The sequence below is a fragment of the Syngnathus acus genome, chromosome 11 (genome assembly GCF_901709675.1).
Source record: "Syngnathus acus chromosome 11, fSynAcu1.2, whole genome shotgun sequence".
NCBI lineage: Eukaryota > Metazoa > Chordata > Actinopteri > Syngnathiformes > Syngnathidae > Syngnathus > Syngnathus acus.
In genome coordinates, this window is record NC_051096.1 from 1,307,120 (window position 1) to 1,325,926 (window position 18,807).

At 48.9% G+C, this 18,807-nt stretch overlaps 2 protein-coding genes across 6 annotated transcripts; one reads left to right on the forward strand and one right to left on the reverse strand.

The window, feature by feature from the left end:
* Positions 1-2,719: 2,719 nt before the first annotated feature.
* On the reverse strand, positions 2,720-5,338 carry otud6b (OTU deubiquitinase 6B). 2 transcript variants are annotated; one of them, XM_037264176.1, is made up of 8 exons: positions 5,095-5,338; positions 4,654-4,802; positions 4,515-4,592; positions 4,246-4,446; positions 3,994-4,102; positions 3,855-3,916; positions 3,416-3,522; positions 2,720-3,338 (listed from the first exon to the last, which is right to left on the reverse strand). In XM_037264176.1, exons 1-8 carry the CDS (start codon positions 5,168-5,170, stop codon positions 3,260-3,262), a joined length of 861 nt encoding a protein of 286 aa, XP_037120071.1. In that variant the 5' UTR covers positions 5,171-5,338; the 3' UTR covers positions 2,720-3,259. The 2 variants fall into 2 exon arrangements, with proteins under 2 accessions (XP_037120071.1, XP_037120070.1); XM_037264175.1 differs by having other exon boundaries at positions 3,416-3,525.
* A 777-nt stretch (positions 5,339-6,115) lies between these two features.
* Positions 6,116-11,485, forward strand: kat2b (K(lysine) acetyltransferase 2B). Of its 4 annotated transcripts, none has more exons than XM_037263840.1 (18): positions 6,116-6,493; positions 7,357-7,483; positions 7,565-7,710; positions 7,828-7,914; positions 7,981-8,162; positions 8,464-8,655; positions 8,730-8,833; positions 8,969-9,094; positions 9,157-9,290; positions 9,384-9,595; positions 9,675-9,801; positions 9,877-9,987; positions 10,071-10,214; positions 10,341-10,455; positions 10,525-10,555; positions 10,629-10,692; positions 10,764-10,848; positions 10,929-11,485. In XM_037263840.1, the coding sequence occupies exons 1-18, from the start codon at positions 6,293-6,295 to the stop codon at positions 11,120-11,122; spliced, it is 2,382 nt and encodes a 793-aa protein (XP_037119735.1). In that variant the 5' UTR covers positions 6,116-6,292; the 3' UTR covers positions 11,123-11,485. The 4 variants fall into 4 exon arrangements, with proteins under 4 accessions (XP_037119735.1, XP_037119738.1, XP_037119737.1 ...); XM_037263843.1 differs by having other exon boundaries at positions 9,160-9,290; XM_037263842.1 differs by having other exon boundaries at positions 6,117-6,493; positions 9,387-9,595.
* The last annotated feature ends 7,322 nt before the right edge of the window (positions 11,486-18,807 follow it).

Consider the following 18,807-nt stretch of genomic DNA (forward strand, 5'->3'; position numbering starts at 1 on the left):
TCTACTCCGAGTCTCTCCCGGATGACCGAGCTTCTCACCCTATCTCTAAGGGAGAGCCCGGACACGCTGCGGAGGAAACTCATTTCGGCCGCTTGTATCCTGGATCTCGTTCTTTCGGTCACGACCCATAGCTTGTGACCATAGGTGAGGGTAGGAGCTTTGCCTTTTGGCTCAGCTCTCTCTTCACCACGACAGACCGGTACAGAGTCCGCATTATTGCCGACGCTGCACCGATGCGCCTGTCGATCTCGCGCTCCATCCTGGCCTCACTCGTGAACAAGACCCCAAGATGCTTGAACTCCTCCACTTGGGGCAGGATCTCATCCGCGATCTGGAGAGGGCATTCCACCCTTTTCCGACCGAGGACCATGGACTCGGATTTGGAGGTGCTGACCCTCATCCCGATCGCTTCACACTCGGCTGCGAACCGCTCCAGTGAGAGCTGGAGATCACGACTTGAAGAAGCCAACAGCACCACGTCATCTGCAAAAAGCAGAGACGCAATGCTGAGGTCCCCAAACCGGACACCTTCAACGCCTCGGCTGCGCCTAGAAATTCTGTCCATAAATGTTATGAACAGAATCGGTGTCAAAGGGCAGCCTTGGCAGAGTCCAACCCTCACTGGGAACGAATGCGACTTACTGCCGGAAATGCGGACCAAACTCTGACATCGGTGATAGAGCGACCGAACCGACCTTATCAGTTGGCTCGGCACCCTGCACTCCCGAAGCACCCTCCACAGAACTTCCCGAGGGACACGGTCGAACGCCTTCTCCAAGTCCACAAAACACATGTGTACTGGTTGAGCGAACTCCCAAGCCCCCTCGAGGATTCTGCCGAGGGTGTAGAGCTGGTCCACTGTTCCACGGCCAGGACGAAAGCCACACTGCTCCTCCTGAATCCGAGGTTCGACCTCCCAACGGACCCTCCTCTCCAGCACCCCTGAATAGACCTTACCAGGGAGGCTGAGGAGTGTGATTCCTCTGTAGTTGGAACACACCCTCCGGTCCCCCTTCTTAAAGAGGGGAACCACCACCCCAGACTGCCTATCCAGAGGTACCCTGATGTCCACGCGATGTTGCAGAGGCGTGTCAGCCAGGACAGCCCCACAACATCCAGAGCCTTTAAAAACTCCGGGCGGATCTCATCCACTCCTGGGGCCTTGCCCCCGAGGAGTTTTTCAACTACCTCAGTGACTTCGACCCCAGAGATTGGAGAGTCCACCTCAGAGTCTCCAGGCCCTGCTTCCACAATGGAAGGCGTGTCGGTGGAATTGAGGAGGTCTTCGAAGTATTCTCCCCACCGACTCACAACGTCCCGAGTCGAGATCAGTAGCACGCCATCGCCACTGTAAACAGTGTTGACGGTGCACTGCTTCCCCCTCCTGAGACGCCGGATGGTGGACCAGAATCTCCTCGAAGCCGTCCGGAAGTCATTCTCCATGGCCTCTCCAAACTCCTCCCAAACCCGGGTTTTTGCCTCAGCAACCGCCGAAGCCGCGTTCTGCTTGGCCATCCGGTACCTGCCAAAACGGCCCGATAGGACTCCTTCTTCAGCTTGACGGCATCCCTTACCGCCGGTGTCCACCAGCGGGTTCGGGGATTGCCGCCACGACACCACACACCACCTTACGTCCACAGCTCCGGTCGGCTGCCTCAACAATGGAGGCACGGAACATGGTCCACTCGGACTCAATGTCCCCCGCCTCCCCCAGGACATGGGAAAAGCTCTGCCGGAGGTGGGAGTTGAAGCTCTTCCTGACAGGGGATTCTGCTAGACGTTCCCAGCAGACCCTCACAGAGCGTTTGGGTCTGCCAGGTCGGACCGGCATCTTCCCCCACCATCGGAGCCAACCCACCACCAGGTGGTGATCACTTGTCAGCTCCGCCCCTCTCTTCACCCGAGTCTCCAAAACATGCGGCCGCAAATCCGATGACACGACTACAAAGTCGATCATCTAACTGCGGCCTAGGGTGTCCTGGTGCCAAGTGCACACATGGACACCCTTATGTTTGAACATGGCGTTCATTATTGACAATCCGTGTCGAGCACAGAAGTCCAATAATAGAACACCACTCGGGTTAGAGATCGGGGGGGCGTTCCTCCCAATCACGCCCTTCCAGGTCTCACTGTCATTGCCCATGTGAGCATTGAAGTCACCCAGTAGAACGATAGAGTCCCCAGAAGGAGCGCTCTCCAGCACTTGTTCTAAGGACCCCAAAAAGGGTGGGTACTCTGAGTTGCTGTTCGGTGCATAGGCACAAACAACAGTCAGGACCTGTCCCCCCACCCGAAGGCGGAGGGAGGCTACCCTCTCGTTCACCAGAGTGAACCCCAATGTGCAGGCGCCCAGCGGGGGGGCAATAAGTATGCCCGCACCTGCTCGACGCCTCTCACCGTGGGCAACTCCAGAGTGGAGGAGAGTCCAGCCCCTCTCGAGAGGGCTTTTAACCAGAGCCCAAACTATGTGTGGAGGCAAGTCCGACTATGTCTAGTTGGAACTTTTCTGCCTCACACACCAGCTCGGGCTCCTTTCCAGCCGGAGAGGTGATATTCCATGTCCCAAGAGCCAGCTTCTGCAGCCGGGGATCGGACCGCCAAGGTCCCTGCCTTTGGCCGCCGCCCAGCTCGCTTTGCACCCGACCCCTTTGGCCCCTCCCACAGGTGGTGAGCCCATGGGAAAGGGAAATTCATTCATCCAGAAATTAATTGGCACATGTACTTTCTGTTCATTTTATTTCCGATTTTGTAACGCAAATCTGAGCGCACTGGCACTCCATTTTTGGTGCACTCTGAATCTCAAAATCGAACGCACTGAATGTTCGAACGGTCACATGCAATGAACGTGAGCGGAACACGCTCTTCCTCTCTAGAAAAGTAGTGCACGGGCCGAACGCGATGCCCGAGTTTGAAGACGGGGTGAAATAGCACTCCTCAAGCCTTACATTGAAATCTAATAAGAGAAAAATGCACGGTCTCTCTAAATCTCTCGTACGTTGACATTGCCGCCAATTTATTACAATTGCGATAAGTTAGAGGAGATTTTGTGCACATTGCAAGTTTTGTTTTCAGATAGAAACCAAGTGCAGTGCTTTTTTTTTTTATTTGTGTTTCTGAATCAAAACTAGGATGAACAGAAGGGACATAGATCCACATGTCACAATTGGAAAACGACTCATCTGTATTTGTTTAGGATTCCCAGAAGTTGTCCATGACAGCATTTCACGTACTGTGCAGCAGAGGGCGACCGAGTTGTCTCTCAGCTGTGGTCAGCCGGCTCCTTGAGCCGCTCCACGGAATTGTAGTGCTCTCCCAGCTCGTATGCGTGACGCATGTAGCTGCAAAGTCACACACACACAAACAGATGAGCTCCCAAAACTTAACAAAAAATATCATTTTCATTGGAAGAACTCACATCAAGGTGATGGCGTCGCCGGTGTGCTCCTCGCCGATGGTGATGGGCGACGAATCAGCCTGGATGACTTCGATGGGACATTGCAGGACTTTGCTCAGTGCTTGGAGCTCCTCGCAGACAAAGTGGGAATATTAATTGACTGAATTGATTGGTCTTTTGACACAAGTGAAAGACCATTTACTGTTTATCATATAAAATACATACAAATACATATTTAAAAAACTTCAACAATGCAAAATGTAAATCACTCAAAGCATGTATAAATCACACTAAAATATACAAATTATATTTATAGAAAAAAAACCTACCTACAGTATTAAGAATTGACAAAATTGAGTACCGCAAATATGAATCCTAGTGAGCCTTTTGCCTGCCTTGTTGACAATAATTTAAAAACTGAAAAATGTATCTTGACATTACAAAAAAGTTTAAGACTCACTTCCAGTTGTCCACCCCACGCCACTGTGTGCTCCACATCATGACAGTATTTCTCAAAGTCCTCTGGAAGACAATTGGCACATTCTCATGCCTTACCAAAGTAACTGATGACTTGCGCCATATGTTGCACTTTTTGATACCTGCTGTGTACATGTCGCCCGCGTCAGGGTTGCTGAGAAAAGGCAGAAAGTTGTCGGCGTGGCTCCGCATGTGTGCCGCCGTCTGACACCGCAGATCCTTCACGCTCAACTTGAACATGGATAGAATGCAACAATCTCAAAAAAATACCTCAACTGCGGCTGGGTGAGGCCAGAACATCATCACCGCCATATTGTGTTTAATACTAAGCATGGTATATATTACAAACAGAGTGGCACAGTGTAAAGTTATACCTCATGTCGCCGCACCAGCTGGTCTTGTATGGCGCGATACATGCAGTGGCCATCAGAGGAGATCTCCTTGATCTGAAGACCTCGCGCGGCCAGCTTCTCCGCCAGCTTGACACCCTCCATGTGGCGCTCACCCTGCAGGTTTTGCACCTCGGCCTCGGCAATCCTGCTCTCACGCTCGCGCTCCTGGGCAGCCTTCTTGTCCTGGAAGCACAGCTCAGTAAGAGACGCCGGAGTGCTAGTTGTCGTATACGCCTCCATTTGGAGCTCACCCTTCTCTTCTGGGCTTTGGTGATGCGAGGCTGCACCTCAACCGTCAGCGCCTCCACTCCATTCACTGCCTCTTGGACCTGGATAGAACATTCGCGGTGTATAAAAAAAAAACTTACATGATTTGTATGCATCTTGTACCTTTGCGCTAGATGTAGACATGAGTTGCCGCAGCTCCTCGTTGTGCTTCTGATCCAACTCTGCCTCCATCGTGACGATCTCCTCCGTCATCTGCTTCCGCCTCTTCTTATCATTTTTGGGAATACCGTTTTTCATGCTCTGGATTTTGGCTGCCAAAAAATACAAAAGGTTGAGTCAATTGCCTGAAAAGTGGGCATTGAAAATACACAGGTCTAAGCATTACAGCGCAACATCCTGCATTTATATAAGTAATAATGCTACTTTCTGGACACTCAAAGAGGTATTCATTTTAACATTATGCACAATTTTAAAATCATGTAAAATCATACATGCTTAAAAATATGTATGTTGCAGTATCGTCATATGGGCACTATAAAAATAGTCAGTGTGAAATGAACACGTTAGGCTTAAAACATTAACATACAAGAACGCAATATTTACCTTGCAGGTCCTTCTTCTCCCTGCGTTGCCGCTTCAATAGCCTCTCCTCCGGCGTTTCGACATCTTCCTCGTCCATGATAAAATATTCCGTTTTTTTGTGTGCTATGGGAAATTTTTCATAAAATTACATGTTATATGTTTCGAAGGTTGAAATCAGACAGACCACAATACAGTTTAAAATGTTTAATGAGACGATAAACAGAACGCGTTGTGTGGGGGAGGGCTTACTTCCGAAGTTTCTTCTTTGTTTGTCGCAACCGTGATGACAAATGGTCACAGCGCCCTTCTGGCTGGATGCGGTAGCACAGGCGCCAACTAGGATTTGCATTCTTGTAAGGGGGTGACAAATCTGACATTTTTAGATGACATTTTCCTCCGAATAATAGGGAGGTTAACTTACTTAACCTACAAATCCTACAGAGATGAGTTTTCGTGACCCCAACCATTTTTGACTGCACTTTCCACATTAAATTCCAAGTTCGACCATCATTCTTCAGAATCTTTTCATTCTTTAAAAAGAAAACACTTTTTCCCAAATTAGAAATTTTTAATAACTTTTATATCATGTTTTTCTTTTCTTTGATTTATTGACAGAAGTTACATTTACTGTCAAAAAGTACAATAAAGTTGGTGGTGAAAAAAACAGTAACCCATTTAAAAATACGACATTGTCAGCCACATAGCATAGCTGCTTGAGTCATATTTCAATGTTGGGGGGGGGGGGGGGGGGGGAGGGGGGAATTAAGAACGCACATTATTTTTTGTAATAGATGTCGTAAAACGTCGACCAGATGTATGAAGTGAAAAGAAAATGACCCAATAAAAAATAGCGGTGTGTGCTGTAAACAAAAAAAATCCATTAATTTTTTCCGTCCTTCAAAATAGTCGTGTAAAACGTAGATCAAGTCTACTTTTGGGCCTGCTTGACCTTGAGGCGTTCAAGTCCAAAGTAATCGAGGCGAACGCTGTCATCGGTTGCCTGGCGTCCCCACGGCGCCCCCCATAGGCAGAAAATAGAAGCGCGCTCTCGACATGGAAAAGAATGACGAGCGCCATGTCTGATCCTCCGCTGGCGGACTAGGGCGGACGGCGGCGAGAGAGGCGCTCGGTCCCCGGTGGACGACCACCGGCACCGGGGGGAGGAGGGGGTGGACGAGGCGGGCGGGGGCGTCGCTCCCCCTCCGTCGGGATCGGCACTATGGCCGACAACGCAGGGATTCAGCAGGGCTCGCCGGCCATCGGCGCCGCGGGCTCAACTCCCGCCGCTCCGGGCCCGGGGGGCGCCGAGGGCTCCGGGGCCGCCGGAGGCTCCGCGCGGATCAGCGTCAAGAAGGCGCAGCTCGGCACGTCGCCTCGCCACAAGAAGCTTGAGAAGCTCGGAATCTATTCGTCCTGCAAGGTGGGCTCCGTATTTTCGTCATCCTCCCCCTCCAAGGAGTCTTGTTCGCTTTTCTTGCATTTTCTTCCTTTCCACAACATGTACCACGCTAGCTGCAAATCGATACAAGCCATTAGCACCATGCAGGTTTAATAGAAAAACAAAGCAAGATTTGTGATGATTTCGACCAGAGTTCCCAAAGCGGGCCTTCCATCTGCAGGCTTGATTTTACACGGGGGGGCGGGCCGCGAGTTTAAACATTGGTAAAAAAAGGGCTTGGAGAGGCTTCATATCAAAGCGCACTCTAGGCGCTCCGCTATCGTTTGCACATCAAGTGGCGTTTAGGAGTGGCGACTGGGGAATACGATTATTGGGAGTTTTTTTACAGACGCGGCCTTTGTTTTGACAGGCTGACAGCTGCAGGCTGGCGGTGTGTGTGGGGGGGGGGTTTGTTGTTGTTTCCACGAGCATGCGCACTAGCACCTTACGCCAGACACTTGACAGGACGGACACGTTTGAAAGGAGAGCGACAAAAGCCGCATCAGACTGAGCCGTTGCTTTCATATTAGTCGACAAACGGGAAGGGCAATTAATAACTTACAAAAGAGCTTACGATGACTTTGAAATATGCAACATTTGCTCAAGTGGAAAAAAACAGCGCCTGTTTCAAGAAAAAAAAAACATGAACAATATGTATTTATTCAACAAAGATTCTATCCAATCTAATGGATTATGGCAGTACTGGTGGAGACTTTGGGGTTTTTTATTTACACATTCTCTGCCCCGTCTTGCGTCAGGAATAAAATGAATGTTTATTAGCGTTTTCCAAAACAATTTGTTTTGGAAAGCTAAAATCCAAATTTGTGCCGTTTGTGTGTATGCAGGCAGAGGGCGCGTGCAAGTGCAACGGCTGGAAGAGTCGGAACCCGCCAGTCACGCCGCCACGCAACGAGCAGCATCCCGCCGCCGGCAACCTGCACCAGCCCTGCCGCAGCTGTTCGCACGCTTTGGGTGCGTGCCTTTGTCAAGTGGCCCAACTCGCCCTCGCCCGTCATGTGACCCTTTGGGGTTTTTTTTTTTCTTTCCCCCCAGGGGATCACGTGAGCCACCTAGAGCACGTCCCTGAAGACGAGATAAATCGTCTGCTGGGTTTGGTGCTGGACGTGGAGTACTTGTACACGTGCGTGCACAAGGAGGAGGACGCTGACACCAAGCAGGTCTACTTCTCCCTCTTCAAAGTAAGCTCCCGCAACGCGATGGCACTCAAGCACCTCGGAATTTACTTTAATTTTCCGAGGGAAGGTTTTTGCCTTTGAGCAAAAGGCGTCTTGCCATCGTGCATGTTTCTCTGTCAGCTCCTGAGGAAATGCATCCTCCAAATGGGCAAGCCCATGCTGGAAGCGCAGGAGACTCCGCCTTTCGAGAGACCCAGCATCGAGCAGGTAGCCGGACCCGCGCCGGCGAACAGCCCGCTTCTATTTCTAACGTCTGCTGTGCTCGGGCTGCAGGGCGTCAACAATTTTGTCCAGTACAAATTCAGCCACCTGCCGTCCAAAGAGCATCAGACCATTGTTGAGCTGGCCAAGATGTTCCTCAAGCAGATCAACTGCTGGCAGCTGGAGACGCCGTCGCAGAGGCGCCAGAGACTCTCCAACGACGATGCGGCCGGATACAAGGCCAATTACACCAGGTGGCCACGCTCACTCGCGTCTACGGACCGAGTCACGTTGCTCGCCGCACCGTTCAGGCTTTCCACGTAGATGAGCACATTTCGCATCCTGGTGCAAAAGGGGACAAAAATACGTTTGAGCGGCATCGGATATTGCCGTAGCTGAGCGTAGAAGCTACAAAAGAAAACGGAACAGTGATGTGACAACGACGACAATGCCACTTACAAACGGCAAGCGACGTACTCGCTGGTGATCCACCTGCGAGTCGCCGGCCGAGTCGCTCGCTCACTCACAAACACTCGTCTGGTTTGTTTGTCGCAGGTGGCTGTGCTACAGCAACGTGCCTCGCTTCTGCGACAGCCTGCCGCGCCACGAGACCACACAGATCTTCGGCCGCACGCTGCTGCGCTCCGTCTTCACCGTCATGCGCAAGCAGCTGCTGGAGCAGGCCAGGCAGGAGAAGGACAAGCTGCCACCGGAGAAGAGGACGCTCATCCTCACGCACTTTCCCAAGTCAGAGCGGCATAAGTCAAAGCGTCGGCCGGGCCTGTCGTTGGTTGGCTAGCGGCAGCTGGCTGCGTTTTCAGGTTCCTGTCCATGCTGGAGGAGGAGGTCTACAGCCACAGCTCCCCCATCTGGAACCAAGACTTCTCGTCAGGGGCCCCCGGGGCTCAAATTGCCGCCCATACCGGTAAGCCGCACAGAATACGGCTCTCCATGTGCTAGAAACAACAAAAAGACATTTTTTATAGCAGTGTCAAAACTTATTGTTATCTTAGCCACAAATTTGCTCACGTTCATTAATCCACCTGTACCCTCTCTTTAGTCGTCAGTGCGCCCCCGGTGGCCAGGCCGTTGTACTACAGCATCAGCCCCACGTCGTGCGTGGACCTTTCGAGCGACGCCATTAGTCCTGCCAGGAAAACACAGACAGTTCTGGAGCCAAGTCCCGGTACAATAACATCATGAGTCCTTCTTGCCCGCCGTGCTTTCACTTTGCACGTTCTTTCATAGCAGTTGGTGAGAAGCGCAAGCTCTCAGAACCCCTCCCCCAAGAGGAGAACAAGAGGCCCAGAGTGGTGGGAGACATCCCCATGGAGCTCATCAACGAGGTGATGGCCACCATCGCGGACCCCACCGTCCCAGAGGTCAGCACCAGGGCGCCGGTACCAAATGGAAATAAAAAGGGTTTGCTTTTCCCGGTGGCACTGGTCTTTTTGTTTGCTTCCCTCCACACTCAGCAGACGGGCCTGCTGTCGGCCCACTCAGCGCGCGACGAAGCGGCCCGCCTGGAGGAGCGGCGAGGCGTGATCGAGTTCCACGTCATCGGCAACTCGCTGCACCAGAAGCCCAACAAGAGGATTCTCATGTGGCTGGTGGGCCTGCAGAACGTCTTCTCGCACCAGCTGCCACGCATGCCCAAGGAGTACATCACGCGCCTCGTCTTTGACCCGTGAGTGGCTGCCCGTACCGTAGTGGCCTTCCCGCCCCCAAGCATCATCACTCGCTGGCCTTTTGCTTTCTTTGGACAGGAAGCACAAGACGCTGGCGCTGATCAAGGACGGCCGCGTGATCGGCGGAATCTGCTTTCGGATGTTTCCATCCCAAGGCTTCACCGAAATTGTTTTCTGTGCCGTCAGCTCCAACGAGCAGGTCAAGGTACAACGGATTCTGAGCGCAAGCGTCTGGCAAATGGCCTCCGCGAATACGAGTGCACGGTGGTTGTTTCGTCAGGGGTACGGCACCCACCTGATGAACCACCTGAAGGAGTATCACATCAAGCACCGCATCCTCAACTTCCTCACCTACGCCGACGAATACGCCATCGGATACTTCAAGAAGCAGGTGTTCCGGCGACCGGCGACGGCCGCGCCTCTTAACCAGGCTCGCTGACGCGTTTTCCCGCTCGCCCCGCCCCTCCCTCCCAGGGCTTCTCCAAGGACATAAAGGTGCCTAAGGCCAAGTACGTGGGCTACATCAAGGACTACGAGGGAGCCACGCTCATGGGCTGCGAGCTCAACCCCAGCATTCCCTACACTGAGTTCTCCGTCATCATCAAGAAGCAAAAAGAGGCGAGTGTGTGCCCGCGAGTCTCAAAGCCAGGCTACGGCTTTCAAATCAGCTCTGAAGTCCGGCTTTGGCTTTCAAAGTCGTGCGTGCAAATGTGACTTGGTGTTCCTCGTTTCCCGCCGTTCCAGATCATCAGGAAGCTGATCGAGAGGAAGCAGGTCCAGATCCGCAAGGTCTACCCGGGCCTTTCCTGCTTCAAGGACGGCGTCAGGCAGATTCCCATCGAGAGCATCCCCGGCATCCGTGCGTCCCCTTCCGTGTCTTGACGCCCGCCGTCCCTCTTTTGACCTCTCGTGTGTCTCTGTTGCACAGGTGAAACTGGTTGGAAGCCGCCGGCCAGAGGGTGAGTGACGCGAGCGCCACGCGCGCTGTGAGCGCCACGCTAGCTGGGCTAACAATTTCCGCCTCCACCGTAGGAAGGACGTGAAGGACGCCGAGCAGCTGTACGGCGCGCTCAAGAACATCCTGCAGCACGTCAAGGTGACTCGCACGCACGCCATACATGTAGCGCATGCTCAGCTCTCACAGTCGCCGTCTACGCCGTCTTGCAGAGTCACCAGAATGCTTGGCCCTTCATGGAGCCGGTCAAGAAGACGGAGGCGCCGGGCTACTACCAAGTCATCCGCTTCCCTATGGGTGAGTCCGAGATACGTCTGCGCTAGCGACACAAATGAAGAGCAAGACGTTTCAAAAATGGTCCGGTAAACCCGTCGCAGACCTGAAGACCATGAGCGAGCGGCTCAAGAGTCGCTACTACACCACGCGCAAGCTCTTCATGGCCGACATGCAGCGCGTCTTCACCAACTGCCGCGAGTACAACCCGCCCGAGAGCGAGTACTACAAGTGCGCCAACCTCCTAGAGAAGTTCTTCTACAACAAGATCAAGGAGGCTGGCCTCATCGACAAGTAGGCAGTCCTGCCAAAACACGGCGGCGAGTGGGCAGGCGGTTTGGCTCTTCCCCTTTCATGTAGGGCCGCCGTGCGACTATCACAAACTGCACTTTTTCTTCCATTAGCTCGAGCATTATGCTTTCTCGACAGTTTGACTGCTGTTTAACCAATTCAAGTAAGTCTTAATTTATTTTCTCTTTGTGCTGCAGCTAGAGATTGACAACTTTATACTTTGTGCAATACTGTGTTGTTTCTCTGTTTTGTATTAAGGAAGGCAAAAGGCATTTTTCTAAGAGGCGCTCTTTGTACAGTTTGGTTTTAATGACGGCAGTATTAGTTGCTTTTTTTAGACGGAATTAAATGAAAAGGCTTCTTGAAAAGATTGCGTCGTGTTTATTGAGTACCTTTCACACGATCTCTTTATAATTTGAAACGACTACCAAATGATGAAAATTTAAATTTGGGATAATTACAAAAGAATTCTTTTTTTTTTTTGCCACATCTTTTTTCATGCTTAGTGTGTGTGCGTGTTTAGGGGGGGGGGGGGGCGTACAATAACAGATGGCTGTTTTTTTCCCAGCTAAATGCTAAATGATGAAATCGTTTTTTTTCCTCACTCACAAAATTTTCACATAAAAAAAATTCATAAATTATTTTAGTGATCTTAGTGGTTGAAAAAACTATCACTACTTCTCCTTCAAAACCAAGAAAAGCCAAAAGGAAAACACACCTGTCCTAACTCCCTCATTATAGGTAGGAGGTGGCTGCAAAGGAGGAGGAGACCTAACTGGCATTGGCCCTATCTGGCTTCACATATAGAACAGAAATAATTCATAGGCCAGACCACAAATAATAATGATATTAATACAATTAATATAGGGAATTAACTAGGCTCCAACATCCCAGCCCCTAATTGTTGGCTTAAGCAAGACAATTACACAAATACAATTCAAAGGAGCCCACATGGAATAATTACATAATAGAAATTAATTATGCTCTTCAAATTCAAAGTCCATTAGATACTTCATGATGACCATCAGTCTTATCAAAGTTCATAATCATGTAAAACAGTCCATAATGAAGGCTGGAAAATTGTGGCCTCCATCCATTCATCCTGTTTCCTCCATCAGAAGACATAATTTATCTATTGGCCGTTGAATCAGACTGGATTTGGTCTTAACAATAACACTCCTCACGAAGCCCTTGGCATCTGGAAATGTCTCAACAACTCGGCCCATAGTCCATGAGTTCCTTGGTGCGGTGTTATCAACAATGATGACCAGATCCCCTGGACTCAGGTTCCTTTTTACATTGTTCCACTTGCTTCTTTCTTGTAAGAGTGGGAGATACTCTTTAGTCCAGCGTCTCCAGAAAATATCAGCAAGATATTGTGTTTGTCTCCATCTCTTTCTTGAGTATTGATCATTTTAAAAAAACTCTCTTGAATCTTTTTCTCAAAAACTCCTGGTAGCATAGTTGTTTTTGCCTTCAGCTGAAGCAAATGGTTTGGGGTTAGGGGTTCCAAATCATTTGGGTCACTTGACACTGTAGTTATTGGTCGGTCATTCAGGAGGGCTTCTACCTCACATAGTGCTGTTGACAGAGTTTCATCGTCCAGTGTTTGTTGTTTTAGAACAGATGTGAGGGTCCTTTTGACTAGTCTGATCAGTCTCTCCCAGACTCCGCCGTGGTGGGCTCCAAAAGGGGAGTTAAAAGTCCATTTTATTCCTTCTGTTAGAAAGTTGTTTAGCATTTTCTGATGATCTAGTTCTTTCAGAGCTTCTTGTAGTTCTCTTTGGGCCCCAACAAAATTTGTCCCACAGTCAGTTCTGATACTCATAATTGCTCCTCTTCTGCAGATGAATCTGCGTATAGCATTTATGCATGAGTCTGTGGTTAGGAAATTTGCCATTTCCAAGTGGATTGCTCGACTCACCAGGCAGGTGAAGATGACCCCCCACCGTTTCACTTGAGCCCGGCCCCTCTTCACTTCGATGGGACCAAAGTAGTCAATGCCAACATGACTAAAAGTGGTAGGTCTGGTTGTAATCGATCAGCAGGAAGATCTGCCATTGTTTGTTCTCCAGGCCGTGCCTGCATGCGTCTGCAAAATACACAGTTCCTGATTATTTTCCTTGCTGAGGCATTTGCATGAGGCAGCCAAAACCGTTGCCTTAGCCTGGACAGCATATGGCTTCTTCCTGAGTGTCCAACTTGTTGATGGATATGCTGTAGGATGAGGTCAGACAGGTGAGTACCTTTAGGGCAGGGGTCACCAACTCCGGTCCTCAAGGGCGCCAATCCAGCCTGTTTTAGATGTATCCCCCCTGCAACACACCTGATTCAAATAATCAGGATCGCTATCAGCCTTAATAGAGCTTGCTGATGTGCTGATCATTTGAATCAGGTGTGTTGTTGCAGGGCTGCACCTAAAACAGGCTGGATAGGCGCCCTTGAGGACCGGAGTTGGTGACCCCTGCTTTAGGGAGAATAATTGGGTTTTTCTGGTGTATGGGCATTGCACTTTTGTTTATTCTACCCCATACTCTCAGGATACCATTATCAAGAATCGGATCCAACTTGTAGATGGAGCTTCTTGAATTGAGGGTTTTGCCATTTTCCAGGTAAGTAAATTCATGGTTGAAGTAACATTTCTGTTCAAAACAAATAAGCCTCTCCGCCTCTTGCATATCCTCCACTGATAGGTTTTTTGTTCCATGCTTGTCTTTGAGTTTTTGCTTTGTCTCTGAAGACACGTGTTTGATCCTTTTTTAGCTGATTTAGTAGTTGAAGCATTCTTTTCACCTTTAATATCCAGGCCACAGATTTCTGAAGTTGGTTCCATGATGAGTGATATTCGATTGGATGTTCATTTTTTATCCTCGTACTGTTGACTGAGATCCCCTTTTCCACACTTTGACAGTTACCTCTTTTTTCACTTCAGGGTCATTTGCTGATATTTCTCCCAGACTTTGTTTGACCTTTGGCCATGTCCTTTTGTCTTTGCTCAGGTATTCAGGACCACACACCCATTTTGATCTGAGGAACAATTCCACATGCAACCCTCGTGAGCAGTGTCGGCTGGATTGTCTTTTGAATTTATGTATCTCCACTGGCTTGGATGAGAGAGATCCTGGATCACTGCAATTCTGTTGGATACAAATGTCTGAAATCTCTTTGTTTGATTGTGGATGTATTTCAATCCAGATGTGCTATCTGTCCAGAAAGTTGAATCATTGAGTGGTAATTGCAGCTCCCTCCTCAGCATTCGATGCACTTTTACAGACAATGTTGCAGCAGTAAGTTCAAGCCTGGGTATGGTGATCTGCTTGAGAGGTGAGACTCTGGCTTTTCCAAATATGAAGGAGGTATGAATTATACCTTGGGAATTTGTGAGTCTCAGATAGCATAACCTGACTCACTTGCATCGCAGAAGTGATGCAGCTCGGCGGTCTCCACTGGGTCGAAGTTTTCAGGCTTTATGCATCTAGATACTTTAAACTCCCGTACTTGGTCTAACTCCCCGACCCATCTCTGCCAGGGTCTTCCAAAGTCCTGTGGAATAACTTAATCCCATCCATACTTTGATTTGCAGAGTTCCTGGAGTAGTTGTTTGGCTTTCAAAATGAAAGGAGAGAGAAAACCCAAAGGGTCATAAACGGAACTTACAGTGGAGAGTATCCCTCTTCTGGTAGCAGGCCGGCTGTTTACAGTAACTTTAAAGCTTAAGGTGTCATTGTGGGTGTTCCAGTGTATTCCAAGTGCTGGTTCAATTGAGATTTGCTCTGTCAGCCTTTGTCTATCAAGGTCCAGTTCCTTTACTGCTTTTGCTCTGTGGTGTACAGGAATGTTTGTTAACACCTCATTGTTATTACTGACCCATTTTGTCAATGTGAAACCTCCCTGGCTGCAGGCTTCAGTTAGATCTTTGACAAGCTTGATGGCTTGGTCAGTTGTGGCCACAGAGCGAAGACAATCATCTACATAAAAGTTACTTTTGATTGTTTTCATCACTTCATCAGAGTAGTGGTTCTGATTGTCAACAGCAGTTTGATGCAGGGCAAAATTGGCAATGCTAGGGGATGATACAGCACCAAAGAGATGAACTTTCATTCTGTAAACACAAAGTTGTTTGCTGATATCACCCTCTGGCCACCACAAAAACCTAAGGAAGTCTCTGTCCTTTTCTTCAACATGCACTTGATAAAACATTGCCTCAATGTCTGCCATAACTGCTATTTGTTCTTGTCGGAATCTTAACAGCACTCCAATGAGGGGGATTGTTAAGTCTGGACCTTGGAGAAGCTCCTTATTCAGAGATTTTCCTCGAAAGGAGGATGTACAGTCAAACACCACCCTCAGCTTGAGCTTTCGTTTGTGGTAAACACCATGATGTGGGATGTACCACACATGCCCATCCTTTCTGTGAAGCTGCTGAGGTGGAACCTTTTCTCCATAACCTTTTTTGAGAATGTCCTCCATAAAGGAGGTGTATTCTTCTGCGTATGTTCTATTCTTCTTGAACCTTTTCACAAGGTGCAGTGTGCGATCTTTTACCACATGATAGTTATCAGGCATGACCTTGGCATTATCTCTGAAGGGCAGTGGTAGATGATAATGGCCTTCTTTAAGGAATGCTGAGCTGGATGCAATCTCCATGAAACGTTTATCCTCAACTGACATAAGTAAGTAAGTAGTAAGATGGCGGCGCATGCACACGCAGCGGCCTCTCTCTGTCCCGAACGGTGTTTTGTTTTGTCGTTTAATGTGGGTTTGTCCGCCAGTTTTGTGTGTTCGTCTCGTCGTACCGGGTTGTGCTTCAACTGCGGCGGGCTGGTTCTGCTCGACATCGGTGAAAGCGAGTTTTGTGGCGATCTGGACTTTGAAGCGGGGACATTAAAGGCGCTCGGTCTGCTCCGTCCTGGAGCGTCGCCGGACTCGCCTGCTATTCCTCCCCCGGTTGGGCGTCCGGGCCTGGCTGGCGGCCAACCCAGCTCGCCCGGCCGTGCCTTCCATTCTTCTGGCGAACGTTCGATCGCTGGACATCAACATGCCTGCTGAGTTCTGCGGACCGGACAGTGCGTAGCTGCTGTGCATCTGGAGCGGATGGCGTGCTATCGGGCGGACCGGGCCATTGTACGAGGGGGAACATCGCGAGGAGGTGGACTGTGCGTCTACATCCGTGATGAATGGTGCCGGGACTTTGTTGTGGGATGCCAGCACTGCTCGCCACTGGCGAAGTTTGTGATCTCCAGGCTGTTGGGGTCCTGAACTCTCTCCCCGTTGTTTTACTTGTGTGTTAATCGTGTGCTGTGTCTCGTCACCGTGGGATAGGGGGAACGGTATTTCGGTTTCTTTGTGTGTCTTAGCATGAAGGAATTGACAATAAAACTGACTCTGACATCTCATTTTTCTCCTCATACATGTATTCAGAGAAATCCTGGTTATATTGTCTGATGAGTAAATCATTCAACTCAACAATAGATATTCTATTAATTGACACTGCAATGGGCCCAGATTCTGCAACACTATCAACATCGAGTGGTCCAGTTACCACCCATCCTAGTATGGTCTGGACTGCATAGGGTCCGTTGTCATGATTGTTTATTATGTTCCACGGCTCCATTGCTCGAGGAATATCAATTCCAATGAGGAGGTCAATATCCGTCTCAATCTCCTTTAACTGGATGCCACTGAGATATGGCCATCTCTTCAGGTCAGCTTGTGTGATAATGTTTTCCTTTGAGACAGGGATTCTACTTTGTGTGTAAACTTTTGGCAGGTCTAGATACGTGCAGCCCTCCAAGTCCCCCACCTCCAGTCCTCTGACCTTATAGGTCCCTGCCGGCCTTTCCTGCCCCATTGTTTGCAAAAGTATTTCAGTTTTGCGTCCTTTTGCATTTAGCTGGCTTGTTAATTTTTCTGTGCAAAACGTTGCCGTGCTGCCGGGATCAAGGAAGGCATAGGTTTGAATATACCTGTCCCCTTTTGCCACCTTAACCCTGACAGGAAGAATTGCCAGTGCTGGCTCTCTCCCGGCCCCAGTTGCATTGCCTGCTGAAACAAGAGCGCTGCTTATGGGGGTCTTTTCTGTCTCAGCAATGGCATTTGATTTGTCTGTTTGGGAATTATTGCATTGTTAATATGGAGTACAGTAGGATGCTTCATTTGACAGACATGGCACATTAATCTCCTTTTACAATTTTTGCTTAAATTACCTTTCAACAGGCAACCAAAACAATGTCCATGACTTCTTAGGAATTCGACCTTGTTGTCATGTGCGTCTCAGAGCATGGCAGAATTCACAGGAAGAGATGTTAAAATTGGGTGAGGTTTAAAGGGTTACTGGTGGAACAGCTGATTGCCTTACAGTGTTTCCTGTTTGTGTGTTCACTGCCACTGAGGTAGCAAAACTGCTGTTTTTACCTTTGATTGATTTTGGTTGGAATCTCGGAAGGGACCTTTTTATGGGGTTTTGGTCTTGAATGTCTCCAAGTAAGGGATCCAAAAGCATCTTAGCATGTTTTTCCACAAAATCCACAAGGTGATGGAATCTGATCCTACTTCCAGTTCTCTGCTGTGTCTCATAAGCTGTGGACCGCCATTTTCCCCTGAGCTTGTAGGGCAGTTTGGATGCGATTAATCTTAGATTTGATGGGATCTCAAGTTCCTCTAAATACTGTAAGTCTTGCATTACATTACAGCATCCTCTTACATACATTGCATATGCATGCATCGTTTTCCCATCCTCAGCTTTAATAGCTTTCTCCAGGTAAGCAGCAGAAATCTTTATTTCATTCCCAAAGTTCTCTTTTAACAGGTCTCTTGCTTCCTTATAGCCCCTGCCTCCTCCCATGTGCATTTCATTCCCACAGCTGCGAACCAGATCTCTAGGCAAACCAGAAGTGAACTGTTCTAGATAGTATAGTCCAGAGCTGTGGACTCGGACTCGGGGACTCGGTCATTTTTTGCCGGACTCGGACTCGGTGCTGATTTTGACCGAGTCCACCGAGTCCGACAATAAAAAAAATACGTTCAATTTTATTTTCATCATGCTGCTGAGAATGCGCGTAGGAATACTGTCCACAGCCCTGCTTGCTTCTTATGAAGACAAATTTAGTTGTTGCGTGCGCGCCCGCGCCTGCCTGCCTGCGTGCGTGCACGTACAAGACCCACAATGCCCCGCGCACAGCCAAGATGGAAGAACACGGGAGCAGCGAGAGAACAATGTTTTGCCTCTAGATTTGGGGGGGTAAACGGAGCGTAAGTTACGATCAATGCGGCCACGTTGAGTTGCACTTAGGCTAATGTTTACATTATGTACCAATGTCAAGGACGATTATGTCACCCAGCTTATATCATTGATGTGTTTCGATAGTTGTGGGGTCGTCACTAATTATTTGTGTTTAGATAAATGTCTGAGCTATAATGGTGTAATTAATGATTAAAACTTGAAAGTATCTATTTATTGTATTCGTTTATATGTTTAATAAAGACAAAGCCATCACAAAACTGTTGTAATTATTTAGATTTTGATCTAAATTAGCCTTGAATAAAGACTAAGCAGTCACATGAATTAACAGAAAAAATGGACAGTCGGACTCGGTGCAAAAATCCGACCAAAGCCACAGCCCTGGTATAGTCTGTCTTGATTATTTTTAGTTTTACCTTCAATTAAGTGTTCAAATGCATGAATAAACGACT

What these genes read in the sequence shown, in the direction of transcription:
- otud6b (XM_037264175.1), bottom strand. Translation starts at nt 5,170, where the DNA reads ATGGACGAGGAAGATGTCGAAACGCCGGAGGAGAGGCTATTGAAGCGG. An exon ending in AGCTGGTGCGGCGACATGAG is followed by an intron (nt 4,103 to 4,245) that starts GTATAACTTTAC and finishes TCCATGTTCAAG; the next exon opens with TTGAGCGTGAAGGATCTGCG. An exon ending in GGCGACGCCATCACCTTGAT is followed by an intron (nt 3,339 to 3,415) that starts GTGAGTTCTTCC and finishes GTGACTTTGCAG; the next exon opens with CTACATGCGTCACGCATACG.
- kat2b (XM_037263840.1), top strand. Translation starts at nt 6,293, where the DNA reads ATGGCCGACAACGCAGGGATTCAGCAGGGCTCGCCGGCCATCGGCGCC. An exon ending in ATCCTCACGCACTTTCCCAA is followed by an intron (nt 8,656 to 8,729) that starts GTCAGAGCGGCA and finishes CTGCGTTTTCAG; the next exon opens with GTTCCTGTCCATGCTGGAGG. An exon ending in ACGCGCCTCGTCTTTGACCC is followed by an intron (nt 9,596 to 9,674) that starts GTGAGTGGCTGC and finishes TTCTTTGGACAG; the next exon opens with GAAGCACAAGACGCTGGCGC.